At 46.8% G+C, this 19,880-nt stretch overlaps 1 protein-coding gene across 1 annotated transcript in view; it reads right to left on the bottom strand.

Annotated features, from left to right (window-relative positions):
- Positions 1-19,047, bottom strand: part of DRC3 (dynein regulatory complex subunit 3) — a 97,277-nt gene extending 78,230 nt beyond the window's left edge. The window contains exons 1-3 of the mRNA XM_042781034.1: positions 18,888-19,047; positions 11,434-11,550; positions 6,555-6,721 (exon numbers count right to left, since the gene is read on the bottom strand). Of these exons, the coding sequence (XP_042636968.1) occupies positions 6,555-6,721; positions 11,434-11,550; positions 18,888-19,047 (444 nt within the window). The remainder of the gene's footprint in view (positions 1-6,554; positions 6,722-11,433; positions 11,551-18,887) is intronic.
- Between the last annotated feature and the right edge of the window lie 833 nt (positions 19,048-19,880).

The raw sequence follows: 19,880 nt of genomic DNA, 5'->3' as shown, positions 1-19,880 counted from the left end.
CTCAGGGGGCAGAGGTGCATGGAGGGATGGACACAGGGAAGAGGTAACTGTCAGGAGGAAGTGCGAGGGGAGCTGTTGCACTGTGATAAATTATGTTCAATATCATGAGGCAAAGTGTATGTGAACTGCTGTATGGAAAGTGAATTTTCTCTGTAAAGTTTCACCCCAATGGCAATAAAAAAAATGTTCAAAATGGGGGGAGGACCAGGTTTGCTTGTCTGATAGAGCCTGGTGGAACCACTGAGACTATGGCCCTTAGCTGCCCTTTAGGTCTGGGATTGAATCCACACCTGTGGGTTCCAGCCAAACAAAAGACAGGCATATGATTGAACATTTACCTGAGGTAGATATACTCCTTGGAGAAAACAATCATGGGAGAAAGAAGGGCTGTTTATGCACAGGGAGACAGCTCAGGGGGCAAGAGTGCATGGAGGGATGGACACAGGGAAGAGGCAACTGTTGGGAGGAAGTGGGAGGGGAGTTACTGCGCTGGGGTAAATTGTAGTCAATGTCATGAGACAAAGTGTATATGAACTGCTGTATGGAAAGTGAATTTGCTCTGTAAATTTTCACCCCAGTCACATAAAACAGAATTAATTAATTAATAATAAATAAAAAGTAGATAAAAATGTGAGGTTGGGGGTAAGTGCTACAAGGAACATAAATTTGGTGCTATGAAAGGACAAGGAGGCCTTCTTCAGTTAGAAGACACAGAGAAGTTGTCTCTGGGGAGGCAGTGTTTATGCTGAGTTGTGAAGAAGCCAGCCATGTGAGGGAGAGCAGAGGGGAATATATTCCTGGAAGTAAGAACAGCACAGATAAAGGCCCTGGGGGAGGACAGAGCCTGCCAGTACGAGGAGCTACAAAAGGGCTGTAGCTGCAGTAGGTGAATGAGACAGAACTCAACCAGTACCAGGAGCTACAAGAAAGCCAGGGGCTGCAGCATGCAGATGAGTGGGTGAGGGGACTTGGTACAGATTGAAGACAAGGGCAGGGCTAGTTTGTGTCTGGCCTATGTGGGTCTGGTGGTCTGAGTTTGGATTTGGCTCTTAGGACAATGAGGCCATCAGAGAATTGTGTGTGTAGAGGGGGTACAGGATCTGCTTAATTTTTAAGAGATCTCAGTAACATTCTAGTTTCCATCTTTTGGACCAGCAAAAGAAAAGTCTGGTAATCATGTGTGCTATAGAGGGTAAAGGAAACAGGCCTATTCACAATGGCTGGTGGGTACTTCCAAGAGGGTGATTTCACAAAGTCAGCAAAATTTAAAGTGTACGTGCCCTCTCACCTGGTCATTCCCCATCTGGGAATTGGTCTCATAGGTCAACATATCTAGATGCAAAGTTACCCCGATCAAGATGGGCATTATAGTCTCTATGTAACGACATGGAACTGGGCCCAACTTCAATGTCCACCTATAGGGGACTGGAAAAATACCCCATGTCACATCTAAGCAATGGAATGATTTAGAAGGAGGGGGACAGCTAGTGGCAGGTGCTTAGAGCTTAGCTGCACAAGCAGGACAATTACACAATATCCTGGGAAGACACACATGTGACTTAACAACAGCTGTGGCCCCTGAAAGGGATGCAGGGGACTGTGTACCCCAAGTTCTGAGTTAATGTTTGTTAGTGCCATAAGCAGATACCAAAATAACCCTAGCAATTAAATAAATAACAAGAAAGTGTATAGTTAGACATCAAATAAAAAATGCAGATAAAGACTCAGTCAAAGATGCCTAGGGTTAGGAGGAAACTTTTAGGTATTAGGACTCTCTAGATGTCTCTAGAAGGAGCTCTGCTGGTGCAGTGCTAAGGTATTTGACTGTTAACCAGAAGCCTGGTAGTTCAAACCCACAAGCCACTCCATGGAAGGAAGATGGGGCACTCTACTTCTATAAAGATTTATTGCCTTGGAAACCCAATGCAGGTCAGGTCATTATGAGTCAGAGTCGACTTGATAGCAGTGGGTTTTTTTTTTTTTTTAGGTGCCTCTGGATTAGGTGAAGTGGAGTTAGGGTCCACAGGGTCCCTCAGGAATAACCCAGACCTCAAGGACAATGGGCTCTGGCCCTAGTACTTCTCCCATATTCATAAAGGGCCATCTCATACCCAGTACCGCACTAGGAGAGGTGATGGTGGGGCTTCTTCCAAACCAGCCCCCGCAGGGATGAGAAAGGAGAAAACTCAAGACTTGGCATCTCCTCTACACCCTTGGCCTCCTCTTCCTGGGCCTTCTCAGCCACAGGGCTCAGAGTCATTAATGTCAACACAATTTGTAGTAGTTAAGGTTATATGTCAACTTGGTTGGGCCTGGTTTTGAGTGGCTGGGCAGCTGGATCTAGTTATTCTCCATGTTGAAACTGGAAATCAATTCCATGGTGGAATCTTCAGTGAGCAGCTGAACAGCTGCCTTAGGGATGTGATCTGCTTCTAATATTTAAGGAGAAGCATTGAGAAAGATCTTGGGCTTCTGGCACATCTGGATCCTGCATTTGCCTGAGTCTTCATCTCAATGGCCTGCCATGTTATTTGCCAATCTTGGGACTGTTAGTGGACTTGAATTAGTGGCTTGCGGTGTTACTCGATAATTTCAGGACTGTGCCATTTTACTTGTCAACCTTGGGTTTGTCAGCCTCAGGAGCCAGCAGCTGTCTGAGTTAAAAGGAGCCTCCAGCTCCAATGAGCCAGGAGCAAGAGGCAGAGCTGAAGCCCAAGGTCAAGGGGCTTTCACCTAGCCCCTAGAACTGGCACTTTGAACTTGGACTTCTAGCCTCCTAAACTGTAAGAGAATAAATCCCTCTTTGTAAAAGCCATCCACTTCTGGTATTCTCTATTAGAGCAGCACTAGAGGACCAAAACACATATCCAAAGGCTTGACAGCACAATGACATCCAAAAGGCAGTCAAGACACTGACAATGCTCTCGGATGTTGGACTCATTAAGGCCAAAAAGTTGCCTAATGCTCAGAAATACTTTTAAACCACAGAATGTTGGGGTCTCTGGGGATAGCTTTTCATCAGAAACTTCTTGATGTCTATCCCTTCCTGTGTATTTACTATGTGTCAGGCCCTGTATTGGGCACTTAATGCTCTCTAATTGATTTAATCCTTACAACAAGCTTACATGGTAGGAACTATTATTATTCCTATTATATAGATGGGAGCTCTGGTAGCATAGTGGCTAAGGCACTTGACTACTAACCAGAAGGCTGACGGTTCAAACCCACCAGCCACTCCTCGAAAGGAAGATGGGGCAATCTACTTCCATAGTGATACTGCCTTGGAAACCCAAGGAAGCGTCACTATGAGTTGGGTCCAACTCGATGGCACATAACAACAACAACATTATATAGATGGGGACCTGGGCACTTAGAACTCCATAACTGGCCCAAAATTAGATAGCTGGTAGTAGTAGCACTGAAGTGTAAACACAGGCTTAATCTAGCTCGTAGCTCCCTTTCAGTTTTCCTGGCCTCCCATACCACACTCAATAGCCCAGGTGGCCAGCATGTGGCTGCCCTGACCCTACAGAGAAGAAGAAGGATTGAACAATCAGGACTTGAATCCTGAAGGGGACTAGTGGGCCTAGATCATCCATCTTCTGGTCACACAGACTTCTGAGACCACACAGCATCCGGGGCAGACCCTCTGGACAGCTTAAACAACTGTGATAACTGCTGTCCCCTGGCTGTGGTGCTGGACTCAGGATGGGTGGGGCCCCTAAGATGGCCCAACCCAACCAAAGGGAAGGGCTCTCAGCTCTTGTTAAGGGGATATGTCTCTCTGTCTCTCTCCCTCCCCCATCTTCCCTCTTACCAGGTGTGGCCTTAAGGGTACTGGCTATCAGCAGTAGTGGGTTGCCTGTGCTGAGGACAGGCAGGAACCTACATCCTTGAAGCTTGCTGATGTTTAGGCCTGAAGCCCACCCTTTCTTGCAAAGCCAACCACTGTGCTATCACACATCCTTGTTGTTTGCAGGAGGGCTGGGCTGTTGCTGTGAATAATTTTCTGACAGCTCCCAGCTGTCCCACTTTCACCTCAGAGATGGATCTGAAGATATGGAAATCCATTACTCTGTAAATCTTCACCCAAATCCTAATTTAAAAAAAAAAAAGATATGGAAATCCACCTAGCCCAGCAGGAGGGGTTAACACCCCTGGAGTGCCCCTCAGCCACTAAGGAATAGGGCTGATAGGTAAATGCCCTGTCCAGGCCTTCAGGGGTTCCAGTCTGGAAGATATTCTAGATACTTCTGAACCCCCATCACCTCCAGCAGTAACCTCAGCAACACACCTGGATAGGTCTTCCTGGTCCTTCTCGCTCCCTTCAGCTTTCTGTGACTACCTTTCTAACGGCCAGCAGCACCAGCACTCATCTCAGCTCTGCGTTCACAGCCAGGCTGAGCCTGTTACTTGTGGATCTGCATCCTTCTGACAGAGCCAGCCCTTAGTTACCTGCACACAAAGTTTCTGCAAACACACCTTCATCATGCCCGGGTTTCCTTCCTGAACTGTAGACCCACCCTGACATGACCCAGCCCAACAGCCTTCCATGGCTCCCCACAGCTTCCAATGTCACTCAAGGAGGTCTGTAACCAGGTCTTAATTCCCACACTTGGCCCCCCCTAGCTGTACACCCCTTGATGTCATCCAGTGACCTTGGAGTTCCAATGGCCCCAGGCCAGGTTGGCATTCCCACGTTCTCCTCCAGGCCTCACTGGAGTTATTCTTTCCTCTTGGGAAGCTTTGCCTCCTGCCGGCTGGTAAAATCTAATGTTTCACTGAATCTGAATCCAAAGTCCATTCCCCTCCCAACCCTCCCCCAGGAGCCATTCCAGCTACTACATCCTTCGTTTGTGAAGAATTTACTCCAGCCATCCCCTCATTCTCTCATGAACTCCTGGGACATTTTTGGAAGGCAGACTGTGACCATGCCCTCTATCTTACAGATGAGGAAACTGAGTCACAGAAAGGTCAAGTGTCAGGCTGTGCAGCTGGGAGGAACCCAGGCCATCTGACTAGCCTAAGCAGAAAAGGAACCTTGATAGGATATTGGGCAGCGCCTACAACTGGGGAGCTAGCTGGAGAGCAGGTCACAGCGTGGTCCTAGCCCAGAAGCAGTATGGTAAGCTTACCTCTGACAAAGGGTCCATAGATGCTATCACACCCCTAACCCCCAGGATCTTAGCCTCAGCCTGCCTGCTGCAAGCCCACCCAGCTGTCCCTTGTCTAGGTTGCTCAGAGCTCAAGACTCATAATCTCAGGTGCAGAAATCTCATTGGCAAGCCTGGTGAGGGTGTGGGTAGAAGATGCAGGAGGGAGCCTACCTCTCCCCAAGATGACCAATGTCCACTGCACCTCACATAAGCACACCTAGCTCCCCAGATATCCTCCCCCCACCTGCAGGCCTTGCTTTATTCTTCCTCATGACACTGGCTGCTTGTCACCCTGTGTCTTCATTAGGTGGTGACCTCATTAATGTGATCATCTCTGCGACCTATACTTTGTTCATCTCTGCACTCACTGAGCCCAGTACACATGCCCCACATGTCACAGGCTGTTTGTTAAATGCATGAGAGGCTTGGAGAAAAAGTGGTGTGATTGTTACCCTCTGGCCCTCAGTGTTTTGCTGCATTAAGCCAGGGCTTTTGAGTTGGTTCTTTCCAGTTCAGTCATGGCTGACAAACTGAAACTGGGATGCACTACAATCTGAAAAACGTTAAGTGCCTGGAAGGATAACTGGAATCGGAAAATTATGGGTTGACACCCTGCTAAAAACTTAATCTCCCTCTTAGAAAACAAGGGCAGCATGCACGTTGCATAGCAACCAAATCTTTTGACCGGAAGAGTTGGAAACAATAGTGTCAGTGTCCTGCTTTAAGATGGTGGCTGACCACACTGCTTTGAATGTATTTCATTCTCTACAAAAAAAAAAAAAAACCCCAACCTACTGCCCTTGAGTCAATTATGACTCGTAGCGACCCTGCAGGATGGAATAGAACTGCCTCATAGAATTTTCCAAGGCTGTAAATCTTTACAGAAGCAGATTGCCTTGTCTAGTGGCTAATGGATTCAAACCACTGAATTCTGGTTAGCAGTTGAATACTTCAGCCACTGTGCCCCAGAGCTCCTTTGCTCTCCACAGTCCTAGCAACAATCCAATCTCTTGCATCAGGCTCCTGAAAGGGCTCATGACTCCTCTTCCAAGTCTCCCATTCCAAGACTTCAACTCATAATTTTTCCCATTCTGGTTATCATTTCAGGCACCTACATTTTGCAAATTCTGGTCTGTCCCAGTTTTGCTTCATTGGCCATGACTTAACCAGTTCAAACCAGTTTGAAGCCCTACATCAAGCATGGTATTTAAATGTTACCAAGTTTCTTTTGAAACCGCCTAGATTTCTAGCTTTTTGAGGAAAAGGAGAAGATCTAGAACCCAAGCTTGCATGGTTCCTAGCATGAACACCACCACCAGCACTCCTTGCTGTCCTAAGGCCCTTGGCCCACCCTCTGCCTTATCCCTTTGGCACCCACCATCCCTATTGGCCACTCACATTCATCATGTTGAAGATCTCATTGTTGCCCAGTGACAGCACCTGCAGCTTGACCAGAGCATCCAGGGAGTCAATCTTGGAGATGCGGTTGTTGAACAAGCTCAAGTCCTCCAGGTTCACCAGTGTGTCCAGCCCCTCAATGGTCTCAATGTTGTTGAAGGACAGATCTGGGAGGTAAGAACAACTGGTTTAGGGATGAACTTTCTGGATGTAAAGCCACTAGGCTCCTTTGTGCTCAGTGAGCTCTCAGCTGAGCTGTTGGGCCAGGACTGGACTCACTGTCTGGTGGCTGGTGAGTTTCTAGGAGCCTTGCGTGGATTCTCTCCTGTGGCTCCACACTCTCCTTACTTTCTCCAGTTCTGCTTGCGAACCCTGGCCCCATTCTGGGATGAAAATGTTCATGTGCATTTCCCAGGGGGAGGCCATTGTAGAGTCACCTTCCCTTAAGCCTGTGGGCATCTAGTTAACACCACCTCTTGCCAGCTCAATATTGACTATTTTATAGAGTACTTTGGTGTGCACTCTTGACAACAATTCAAATGGCAGTTTGGAATCTCCTTCCCCATTTTAACAACCAGGAAGCTGAAGCTCAAAAAAGCTCTGTGACTTGCTCAAAAGGCACCTAGCTAACCATAATGGTGCCAGAGTTCATCTTGTTCTCCTATGACTCATAGCCAGCCAGGCTCTCCTAGCTACCTCAAAGCTGGCTCAAGCTCCTTCCCAACCTCAACAATTATGGAGACCTCAGAATCCTCCCAGCACAAGTCTATAATCCCTGGGAACAAAAGTACTTCTTCTCACCATAGGTTCTCAGGGCTGGTGGAGGTTTGGGGCTGTAATTCTGTCCTAGAATACCAGTGGCCCAGGGGCCAAAACAGGGCATTTGTTCGGAGCTTGGAAATCTGATAACTGCAAGCAACAACATTTACAAGGTGATCTGGGAACGCACCTTAACCACACCTGTCTTTAGCCTCCTCTGCAATCAGGTGATACTGATGGGCTGTGGTTAGGAGATACCACTCCTGTAATGGCAGCTGAGACTAATGATAATTTAGCAACCCTTTTCTATGCTAAGGAGCTCTGGTGGTGTAGTGCCTAAGGTATTTGACTGCTAACTAGAAGGCTGGTGGTTCAAATCCACCAGCCACTCCTCTGAAGGACGGTTGGGCAATCTACTTCCATAGTGATATCACCTTGGAAAGCCAAGGAGGGGTCACTATGAGTCAGATCCGACTTGACAGCAGTGTGTTGCATTTGTTTTGCGTTGTTTCTATGCCAGACCCTTTATATGTATTACCTATTTAATCCTCACAGCATAGTAATCATCACTATGTAGATGAGGAGCCCGAGGTTCAAAGGAGTGTGGTAATATCCTGAGGTTACACAGCACATACAGGAGCTCAGGTTCAGAGAGGTGAAACGACTTGTACAGAATCAGTCCACACTGGCAGAGCTGGGATTTGAACTGGGGTCCACCAAATGCCCAGACTGCATGTGGTAGTTATGTTTGTGTGTCAACTTGGCTGGGCCTGGTTGAGTGGCTGGGCAGTTGGTGGTGGTTATTCTCCATGATGAGACTGGCAATCAACTCCATGGTGGGATCTACCACAAGCAGCTGAGTAGCTGCTTTTGGGATGTGGTCTGCTTCCTGTATATAAGGAGAAGCTTTGAGAATGGTCTCTAGCCTATGGCATGCTTGGACCTTGCATGTAGCCGTGTCGTTGCTCAGCAGCCTGCTATGCTCTGCCAACCTTGGGATTTACAATGGACTCAAGTCAATGGCCTGTGCTTTTTTACTTGTCAACCTTGGGGCTTCTCATCCTTAGCAGCCAGTAGCTGTCTGAGTGAAGAAACACCTCTCACTCCAGGGGGCCAGGAACAGGAGGCAGAACTGGACCCCAAGGTTGAGGGGCTTTCACCCAGTCCCTAGAGCTTGGCACTTTGAATTTGGACTTAAAGCCACCAAATTGTAAGAATAAACTTGTTTGTTAAGGCCATTCCATTTATGGTATTTCTTGTCAGAGCGGTACTAGGTAACCAGAACACTGCACATCTCCATGCCCACTGGGCCACTAGGATCTCTTCTTTGGTGGCTTGTCATTCCCCTTCTCCCTGCCCAGAACTATTGGTGTGCTGGTAAATATATCATAATTAGGGGGGAAAGGCCTGATTTGTAGCACTTGCCAACTCTGTGATGCAAATATTTCCCCATGGACAATTTCAAGCTCCCACCATAACATTCCTGAATGCAAAGTTGCAAAGAGCTGTGTGAGGTTGGCTTTTTGAGAGAAATGCCAGCAGCTTCAGCACTCTGTGGCAGTGGGCTGTGTTGAACCATCACAACACCCTCCCAGATCCCAGCCACCAACTCTTCCTGGCTGTAGTTGGGTTGCTGGGTGACTAGTCCTGCTCCTGAAACCTCCCCTGAGAAGGGCAGCATGATCTCTTACTCTTGGTACATCCTCTTTCTGCTTCCTTATCCTATACAAGGGAGTATTGGGCATCAAGCCACCTTTGGGAGCATGTATTGCCACTGCTGAGAGGCCTGGGAGCAGGGCCAACTTGTCTGTGTGCAGGGACTCCAGCTGGTGGGGAGATAGGCTTTTGTTAGGGGGAAAACCAAGTCTCTCCCAGGGGGAGCAGGCTGATGTGGGCTCTCAGTGGACACACGGCACTAATTGTATATCCAAGAGACCACTAGTACTGCTAGCTCTGGCTGTGAATCATAGATCAGATGGCCTGTGAATGGCAGGCCTTCCTGAGGAGCACATGGTTCAGGGTCAGGGCTGACCTCGCACCTGCAATGACAGCCCTAGGCCTACTATCCTCATCTCTTATAGAAAAGACGACTCTGGTGATGCAGATGGGCTATGGTGGGAAAGAGGGTGCCTGGCTGTGTTCTACCTCTACCTGGTGACTCTTGTCAGGCTGGTCAGCTTCTCTGAGCCTCAGTTTCTGCATCTGTGATATGGCTCAGGGCTACTGCAGGTCTGCAACATCAGCACAGATTGTTACTGAGAGTGCTTGGCAAATTGTTAGGTGTGATGCCCTGCACTATCCCTATCATCAAACAGCAGCCTAAACCAAAAAAAAACCGAACGCACTGCCGTTGAGTTGGATCCGACTCATAGTGACCCCTCCTTGGGTTTCTGAAGCAGTATTACTATGGAAGTAGATTGCCCAACCTTCCTTCTGAGGAGTGGCTGGTGGGTTTGAACCTCCAGCCTTCTGGTTAGCAGTCAAATGCCTTAGGCACTACGTTACCAGAGCTCCTAAACAGCAGCCTAATAGGATGGAAAGAATGTGGGCTTTGGGGTCAGACAGGTATGTATTTGAGTCCCAGTTCTGCTATTCCTTGGCTGCATTGCTTTAGGTGAGTGACTTGGCCTCTTTGAGCCCTGGTTCCCTGTCTATAGAATGGGATTGTAACAGACGCATCTCTTAGGATTGTTGTAGGGATTCAATGAGAAAAGGTACATGTTAGAAATCGAATTGTGTTCCCCTAAAAGATATGTTGAAGTCTTTTTTTTTTTTTTTTATTGCGATTTGGGTGAAAATTTACAGAGCAAATTCACTTTCCATACAGCAGTTCACATATACTTTGTCTCGTGACATTGACCACAATTTACCACAATGCAACAGCTCCCCTTCCACTTCCTCCCGATAGTTACCTCTTCCCTGTGTCCATCCCCTGATGCACTCCTGTTCCCTGAGCTGTCTCCCTGTACATAAACAGCCCTTCTTTTTCCCATGATTGTTCTCTCCAAGGAGTGTATCTACCTCAGGTAAATGTTCAGATATGTTGAAGTCTTAACCCCTAACCCCTATACCTATACATGATCTCATTTGAAAATAGGGTCTTTGAAGATGTTAGCAGTTAACATGAGGTCATGCTGGAGTGGCAGTGGAGGGAGGGAGAGGGAAGTCAGTCCTAAGCCCATCTAAGTGGTGTCCTTCTAAAAGAGAAGAGACACAAAGACACACAGAAGAAGAATGGCCATGTTAAGATACATCTGCAAGTCAAGGAACTCCTGGGGCTATCAGAGCTGAGGGAAACAAGAAAGGATCTTCCTTTAGAATGGTTGGAGATAACACGGCTCTGCTAACGTGGCCCTGAACTTAAGACTCCCAGACTCCAAAACTGTGAGATAATAAATTTCTGTTCTTAAGAGCCACCCACTTTGTGGTACTTTATTACAGGAGCCCTAGAATACTAAGATGGTGTATAAATAACTCAGGCCCATCCCCTTCTCTCTGTTAGGTGCCTGCCTTCCCTTCATCAGATGTGAGGATGCCTCCTAACAGGACCAGCAGATGGTGACAGTTAAAATCTCTCTTTGGCTTTAACCATGAGGGACATAACTCTTGAGTCAGACAGGGCTGGCCTGGAAGCCTCCTGCCCCTACTTAACAAGCCATGACCTCAGTGTGCTCATCTCTATAATGGGGATGCTATAAGGATTTAGAAGCCTTGCATAGAAAGCATATAGGCCCATACATAGCATATAGTAAGTCTCAGTTCACAATAGCAGCTGTGATGGTTATTTCAGGTTTGATTTGACTGGTGTGGTCCATAGTTAACAGTCAATCTGAGTTTAGGTTAAACAGAAGGAGTCCATGATCCCATCCTTCTCCCAGAGAGGTTGGGTGGATGGAAGCAGAATATTCTTTTCAAGCACACTTCTGTGCTTTGTCTAGCTCAGACTCCAGTCTTTCACAACTTATTGTATTCTTGTTCCCTGCAGATAGGAACCTCTGCTGCACCAGGCTCATGGTGGGTCAGCAGCAGAGTGTCACACACAATTCCTGTCTCCTGGGGAGGAAATAACCTTGGCAGGGCATCATCTTAAATTTGGGCTGACACACAGATGGGGCCTTACCCAGCCAGACTAAATGTATGAGGTTTTCCAGGCCCTCAATCCTCTCAATGACGTTATTGTCCAGCTGCAGCTTCCTCAAGTTCTCAAATTGCCAGAGGTTGTCTATCCGGAGGATGTCTGAGATAATTGGAGGAGACAACTTGGTTGGTAATAGCTTTAGGTTGGAGTTTTGTGCCAGCGTATGGGAGGACTGAGATGGTTAACATTAACCATATAGAATGTCCCATAATCCCCTGCCCCTACCTTGGAGTATGCAGGTGCCTTGGCATGGTGCTGGGTATTGAGGAAACCTGTGGCCCCTAAGGGAGCTCTGGTCGCATAGTGCCTAAGGCATTTGATTGCTAACCAGAAGGCTGATGCTTCAAACCCACCAGCCACTCCTTGGAAGGAAGGTTGGGCAATCTACTTTCGTAGTGATGATGCCTCAGAAACCCAAGGAGGGGTCGCTATGAGTCGGATCCAACTCGACGGCAGTGAGTTTGGGTTTTCTTTGTTTGTTTGTTTTTGTGCCCCCTAATAGTGGTGCTGTCACCCAGAGCTACAGGAAAAACCTAATGGGTCTATTGGGTGACATAATGGGTGTGTACCATTGGTTGTTGTTGTTGTTGTTATGTGCCGTCAAGTCAGCCCTGACTCATAGCGACCCCTCCTCGGGTTTCTGAGGCAGTATCACTACGGAAGTAGGATTGCCCAACCTTCCTTCCGAGGAGTGGCTGATGGGTTTGAACCATCAGCCGTCTGGTTAGCAGGCAAGTGACTTAGCCACTATGCTGCCAGAGGGTAGGACAGCCAATTAACCAGTTCAGCCTATTTTAAGAGCTCTACTCATTGCCGTCAAGTCGGATCCAACTCATAGTGACCCCTCCTTGGGTTTCTGAGGCAGTATCACTATAGAAGTAGATTGCCCAGTCTTCCAAGGAGTGGCTGATGGGTTTGAACCACTAGCCTTCTGGTTAGTAGTCAAATGCCTTAGGCATGATGCCACCAGAGCTCCCATTTTGAGAGCAGTTTGGCAAAATGTACTACAATGTTTACTGTCTGTGCTTTTTGACCCTGCAATTTATCAACTTGAAATCTCTATGCAAAGGCACAATTGCGTATGTACCCAAACATACCTACCAGGACATTAGAAGCAGAAAAATAGGAGGAAAACAAAATGTCCTTCTATGAAGGATGGAATATATTTCCCATACAACAGAGAGAGAGAGAAAAAAAAAAATAGAGAAAGAGACCTGATATTGGTTAAGCATCTGGATCCAGCCATGTCTGAAGACCATCTGTCCCAGTTACATAAGCCAATTCGTTCCCTTTCCTAGTTAGGCCAGTTTGAATTTGTTTTTCATCATTTGCAGCCAAAAGAGTTCTGAGATGAAGATAAGGCATTTGACAAAATTCAACATCTTTTAATGATAAAAACAGAAAATAAACTAGGAATAAAAGGGAAATTCTTTAACACAATAAATACGAAACTCACTGCCATCAAGTCAGATCAAACTCATAGCAACCCCTCCTTGGGTTTCTGAGGCAGTATCACTACAGAAGTAGATTGCCCAACCTTCCTTCTGAGGAGTGGCTGGTGGGGTTGAACCACCAGCCTTCAGGCTAGCAGTCAAGTGCCTCAGGTACTACTCCACCAGAGCTCCTAAATAGCATTTACAAAGAAAACCACAGTGAACATCATACTCAATGGTGGAAAAACTGAAAGTTTTCCCCCTAAAACTGGGAACAAGATAAGGAACCTCACTTTAATCACTGCTATTCAATCTTGTCCTGGAAGTTCTAGCCAGACCAATTAGTCAAGTAAAAGTAACAAAAGGTATGCAAATCAGAAAGGAAGGAAAAGCAAAACTACCTTTATTCACAGATGACATGACTCTTTATACAGAAAATTCCAAAGATACCACAAGAAAGCTAGTAGAGCTAATAAATGAATTTACCAAAGTTGCAGGGTCCAAGATTAACACACAAAAATCAGTAGTGTTTCTATATACCAGTAATGGATGATCTGAAAAGGAACTTATTCCATTTACAATGCATCAAAAAGAATAAAAGACCTAGGAATAAATGTAAACAGGAAAGTGAGAGACACAGATTCAACATAATCCCTATCAAAATTTCAAAAACTCTTTTTTTTTTTTTTTTCCAGGAGGAGAAAAGCCGAGCCTTAAATTCATATGGAATTGCAAGGGGCCTTAATAGCCAAAACAATCTTGAAAAAGAACAAAGTAAGAGGACTCACACTTCCCGATTTCAAAACATACTATAAAGATACAATAATCAAGATAGTGTGGTATTGGTATAAGGATAGACATACAGACCAATGGGAAAGATTTGAGAGTTCACAAATAAACTGATACATCTATGGCCAACTGATTTTCAACAGGCAGGGCAACTCTATTCAATGAGTCAAAGAACACTCTCTTCAACAAATGATGCAGGGACAAGCAGGTTGCCACATGCAAAAGAATGAAGTTGGACCCCTACCTCACACCACATACTAAAATTAATTAAAAATTGATCAGTGATCTAAATATAAGAACTTGTTGTTGTAGTTGTAATGTGCCGTCGAGTCGGACCCGACTCATAGCGACCCCTCCTTGGGTTTCTGAGGCAGTATCACTACGGAAGTAGATTGTCCCATCTTCCTTCCAAGGAATGGCTGGTGGGTTTGAACTGCCAGCCTTCTGGTTAGCAGTCAAGTGCCTTAGGCACTATGCTACCAGAGCTCCCAATATAAGAACTAAGACCATAAAACTCTTAGAAGAAAACAGAGGTAAATCTTTAGGGCATTGTATTTGAAATAGATTCTTAGATATGACAGATACTACAAGCACAAGCAGCTACAGAAAAAATTGGACTTCATTTAAAAAAAAAAAAAACAACTCCTGAGCATCAAAGGACATTATCAAGAAAATAAAAAGACAATTTACAGAACAGGAGAAAAGATTTGGAAACCATGTATCTGGTAAGAGTTTAATATAGAGAATATATAAAGCACTCTTACAACTCAACAACAAAAAGAAAAATAAACCAATCAAAAAATAATAGGCAAAGGACTTGAATAGACATTTCTCAGACAAGATATACAAATGACCAATGAGCACACAAAAAGGTACTCAACTTTGTTAGTCGTTAGGCAAATGCAAATCAAAGCCATAATGAGATACCACCTCACCCCCACTGGATGGCTATTATTAGAAAAAAAGAAAGTAAGTGTTGTTATGTGCCGTGGAGTCGGCCCCGACTCACAGAGACCCCTCCTTGGGTTTCTGAGGCAGTATCACTACAGAAGTAGGATTTCCCAACCTTCCTTCTAAGGAGTGGCTGGTGGGTTTGAACCGCCAGCCTTCTGGTTAGCAGTCAAGTGCCTTAGGCACTATGCTACCAGAGCTCCTAAGTGTTGGTGAGGATGAGGAGATATTGGAACCCTCACTTGTCACTGATGATAGAGATGTGAAATGATGCAGCCACTGTGGAAAGCAGGTTGGTAGTTCCTCAAAAAGTTAAACATGAAACTACCACCAAACCAACTGTCGTTGATTCCAGCTCATAGTGACCCTGTAGGACAGAGCAAAACTGCTTCCCCCAAAGCTGTAATCTTCAAGGAAGCAGACTGCCACATCTTTCTCACAAGGAGTAGCTGCTAGGTTTGAACCACCCACCTTTCAACTAGCAGTCAAGGATTTTAACCACTGTGCCACCAGGGCTCCTGGAATTATATGACCCAGCAATTCTTCTCCTCGTTATAAACCTCAAAGACCTGAAAGCATGGACTCAAACAGACACTTGTCCACCAATGCTCAATGCAGCATTATTCAATACATATTTTATCACAATAAAATTCAAAATTAAAGAGTTCTGAATACCATGTAAGTATGAATAAATATATACTATATATATAAAAGTCTAGAGGCCTAGATCTATTCCTTAATTTTTCCTAGAAGCCTTATATAGCTCTGTTGTTTATTTGGCCCCTTTTCTATATTTCTTTTGTAATAATTTCCAAACTTATAAAATTAGAATAGGCTCATTGAAGAAATAATACAGAAATAAAATAGGTTTAAAAAAATACTCTTAATCACACATTCTGGGCCTCAGTTTCAATGTTCATTCACTCTTACTTGAGCATTTATTGAGCATCTACTATGTGGAGCTCTGATAGCACTGTGGTTAAAGCATTGGACTGCTAACCAAAAGGTTGGGGTTTGAGCCTACCAGCTGCTCCATGGGAGAAAGAGGAGGAAGTCTGCTTTCATAACATTTACAAGCTAGAAACCCTATGGGGTAGTTCTCTGCCCTATAGGGTTGCTATGAGTAGGAACTGACTTGATGGCAGTGGGTTTGGTTTTTGGTACTATGTGCCAGGAGACATTGGTGGTAAAATTCTCACCTTTCATGTGGGAAACCTGAGTTCAATTCCTGCCCAATTCACCTCACGTGCAGCTATCACCTGCCTGTAAGTGGAGACATGTATGTTTTAGCAGCACTTTCAGACTAAGATGGCTTAGGAAAAAAGGCCTGGTGATCTACTGAAAATCAGCCAATGAAAACCCTGTGGATCACAACAGTCTGATCTGCCAATGATCAAGGGGATGGTGCAGGACTGGACAACGTTTCATTTCACTGTGGATGGAGCACCGCAAGTCAGAAGCCAACTAGACAGCAGCTAACAACCACCTGTTGACTGCTCATTCTCCATCTCCTCTCATAGAACACACCCCTGCAGAAGGGCCCCATCTGGCTTGTCTATTGCCATAGCACAAGCATAGAGAATGCCCCTGACACCTTCTGTGCTCAGTAAATATTCACTGGGGACAGGAGAGGCATAGGGCCAGGCCCAGCCATATGGCCCTGAAGGTCCTGGGGAAGGGTGGGTGCCCCAACACTCACTGTACTCCAGAGGACCCACTGCTGGACTGTCCAGTTATTCCTCCCCCAGGTTTCCAGGGCTGGATGGGGCTGATGCCTGTACTCCCACTCTCTGTTTTTTGGCCCAATTTCCCAGAAGGATACATGCCATCATTTCTACCTTGTGTTTCTGGGGTCGGACCATTTCATCCCTGGACCTGAAGCTGCTGCTTCAGGTTCTCACCACTTGTCTTTCCAGCTGTCGGCTCTGGCCCTGATCTTAGATTCATATCGTTCTACCTAGGGGTCCTGCTCTCCTCAGGCTCTGCAACACACAATAAATGCTAGCTTTTTCTTAGGCATCAGCAGTTCACAGGAAAAGCCAAAATCACATACCAAAACAGGATATATTTGACAACTCACTCTAAGTGAGTTAGCAACATCACAGGACTGTCAGAGAAACCAGTTTAAGTTTCCAAATATTCACTGAATCCACCTCCACTATTGCCACCTTGGCCCCAGATATCATCACTCACTTGGACCCTCTGGTGTGGACCCTGCCCCTGCCCCTGCCCCACACCCCATCTTCCAGCAGTCAGAGAGAATCTGTGAAAACCTAAGTCCTATCCCATCTCTGCTCCACATAGACCCTTCCATGGCTTCCACATCACTCGCTGTAAAATTCAAGAGCCCAGCCCTAGCCCCCAAGGCCCAACACCAGGCCCCTGGCCTCCTCTTCTCCTCTGTTCCACTTGGCTCATTCTGCTCTCTTCTCTCAATGCCTGGAGCCACTAGCCCCAACCTCTGCACTTGCTGTCCTCTTCCTAGCCCACTTCCCCGGTAACTATATAACTCTCCCTCTCTCTCCCTCCTTCAAGTCTTTGCTCAATCATCACATTTTGGTGAGACCTTCTCTGACCTATCCATAAAAACCTGTACCCCACCCCAACTCTCCTCTTCTTTCCTTGCCTTATACGTCTCTGTAGCACTTACCACCTTAAACACATAGTATGTTTTCCTTGTATATTATTTTTTGTCTTCCACTTGAATGCCAGCAACCTGAGGTCAGGGTTTCTGTCTTTTTTGCTCACAGTTGAATGTCTAGTGCCTAGAACAGTACAGGAGCTCTGGTAGCATAATGCCTAAGGCACTTGACTGCTCACCAGAAGGTTGGCGGTTTAAACCCACCAGCCACTCCTCGAAAGGAAGGTTGGGCAATCCTACTTCCGTAGTGATACTTCCTCGGAAACCCAAGGAGGGGTCGCTATGAGTTGAGGCTGACTTGACGGCAAACAACAACAACAACAGAACAGTACATGACACATGATAAAGATTAAGTGAATTTTAAGTTGGGGGGGGGCAGTAGAATGAAGGGAGTAGACACTAGGGCCCCCTCCTGTGTGTCAGCCATCTGTACTCTGTTTACCCCTTCAAAGCAGGAAGCACCAGGCCCCTCTCACAGCTGTGAGCCTTGGAGCTGTCGGCTCTGGGTGGTCAGCCCATTCCTGTAAAGCCTTGAGAACCCCACGGCCACATTTTAGGGGGCATGTGAGCTTTATGATCAGGGCTGGGCAAAGGCCTGCTTTGTTGTTGACTTGGTGATCTGGGCAGAGTGGAGCCCAGGGCAGAGCAGGAATGACAAGCAGCCTGGGTTACTCAGTGATGGCCTGCTTCTCTGTTTCTTCTTACCCCCTCAGCTAGCTCACTGTGTTACAGCACATGGCTGTTTATCGAGCCAGGTCCTGTGTGCATGTGGTTTTGCCATGTGCTCTCAGCCAGTCTGGAGACAGGAACTACAGTTTTCCTTATTTTGCAGATGGAGAAACTGAAGCCATAGTACCTGCCTGGTCCTGAGCCACATCTTCCCACTGGGTGGTGCTGCTACTCCTGAGGACCTCCTGGCCCCAGGGCCCTGAGTCCTGTTACACCTCCTCTGAAGAGCCAGATCCTCCTCCCTAAGCTTCCCACTCCTGGGTCCTGGCTGCTTGGGGCCACCTGCCTAGATTTTTCCCTGCCAGGGACACACACTGCAAGAACCCATGTGGAGTGTGTGCTGGAAACAGCATGGTCTTTGAGGTTCATTTAGATTTAGAGGGGGCAGTTTTATCTTACCTTCTGTTCTTAGAATCAAGAGTGATGTGAATATTCAGTGCTAATGCAACTTAGATACAACACTTGATGTCCATTTTTGTAAAGCCCTGTTTCAAAAACAACCACACTGTTCTTGAAAGACCTCTGGAGGCATAGTAGTTAAAGCATTCTACCGCTAACCAAAAGGTCACTGATTTGAACCCACCAGTCACTCAGCAGAAGAAAGATGAGGCAGTCTGCTTCCATAAAAATATACAGGCTTGGAAACCCTATGGGGTCATTATGAGTCAACTCAATGGCAGTACGTTTTGGGGGGGGGGCGGGGGCGGGCAGGGATGTTGTTCTTGTGCTTTCAAACACAGCAGGCCCTGATATGTTGCCCTGATATGTTGATGTGGACCTATGCGTATGGGGCTTGGCATGGGTACTGACCTTGAGGTTGAGAATAGAGAAGGCAGGGCAGCCTTGTCTGAGAGGGGGGCCCTCCATTCCCCCATGCACCCAGGGGTACGCACTCTGAAAGTCCAGCTGTAGAGACAGGACATCCTTGAAGAGGATGCCCTCCTGCTTGGCCAGCTGCCCAGCCTCCTCACGGGGGCCCTGCTCTGCCACGGCCAGCTTGAGCAGTTCATCATCCATCACTCTTGGTTCCATCGAATCGTACAGCCGGTTCATCTCCCTGTCTGTCTCCTGAAAAACACCACACTGCCTTCCACATCACTTCTTCCTGGGACATCTGGGTGTCCACAGGCAATCTGGGGGCTGTATCCCACCCCTCCTCCTTCACCCACCTGGATGCCAGGCCTCAGTTCACCCCTTAACCCCACAGCCCCCAGGGATAGGTGTCTGCACTGGCCTCCTTTGCCTCTGCATCTCAGCTCTCAGGCATTGGCTTTGTCTCAGACCTTAGGCTCTCTGCTCCCATCCTCATTCAGGCTTCTTGGCACCATGTTCTGACTGTGTTCCCTACTAGACTGAAGCTCCCTGCTCTGAACACCTCATCCTCCTAGGCAAGGAGGTTTGTATTCCACCTCTCACCATACAGCAAACTGCCCAGTGTGCAGGGGAGACTAACAGGCTGGCTACATGCATTTTCCCCCTGAAAAGGGTGTATTTGGGGCTGTAGGCTGAGTGCACATGTCAGAGTGAGCTGCTTGACCTGGGAGGAACTGGGGAGCTGTGGGGTGGCCTGGCATGTGGAAGCAGAGAAAGCAGGGAGAATAAGGCAAATGAACAGGGAAAAGCAGATGGGACCCAGGTGGTTCTGGAAGAGAGAGAGAAAAGACTGGACAGACTGACCCAGGCAGAGGCTGACTGCCAGCTACCAGGACCTTGGAAGCCTTGGGAGCCTTGTGGTCAGCCAGCTTTCAGTGGGTCTGGGAGAGTTCCTGATTTCTCACCTTGAGTCCTCTTTTCCTTAAGTTAACTTAAGCAGGTTTCTGTTGCTGATGATCCATAGGGCTTTGGTGCAGACACAGCTGCCAAAGTGGGGAACTGTGGGTTCAGTT

Source organism: Orycteropus afer, unplaced genomic scaffold, assembly GCF_000298275.1.
Source record: "Orycteropus afer afer isolate SDZICR_OR568_19922 unplaced genomic scaffold, OryAfe1.0 scaffold00080, whole genome shotgun sequence".
NCBI lineage: Eukaryota > Metazoa > Chordata > Mammalia > Tubulidentata > Orycteropodidae > Orycteropus > Orycteropus afer.
Note: the sequence above shows the minus strand (reverse complement) of the source record. Positions and strands in the feature narration are given on the sequence as shown.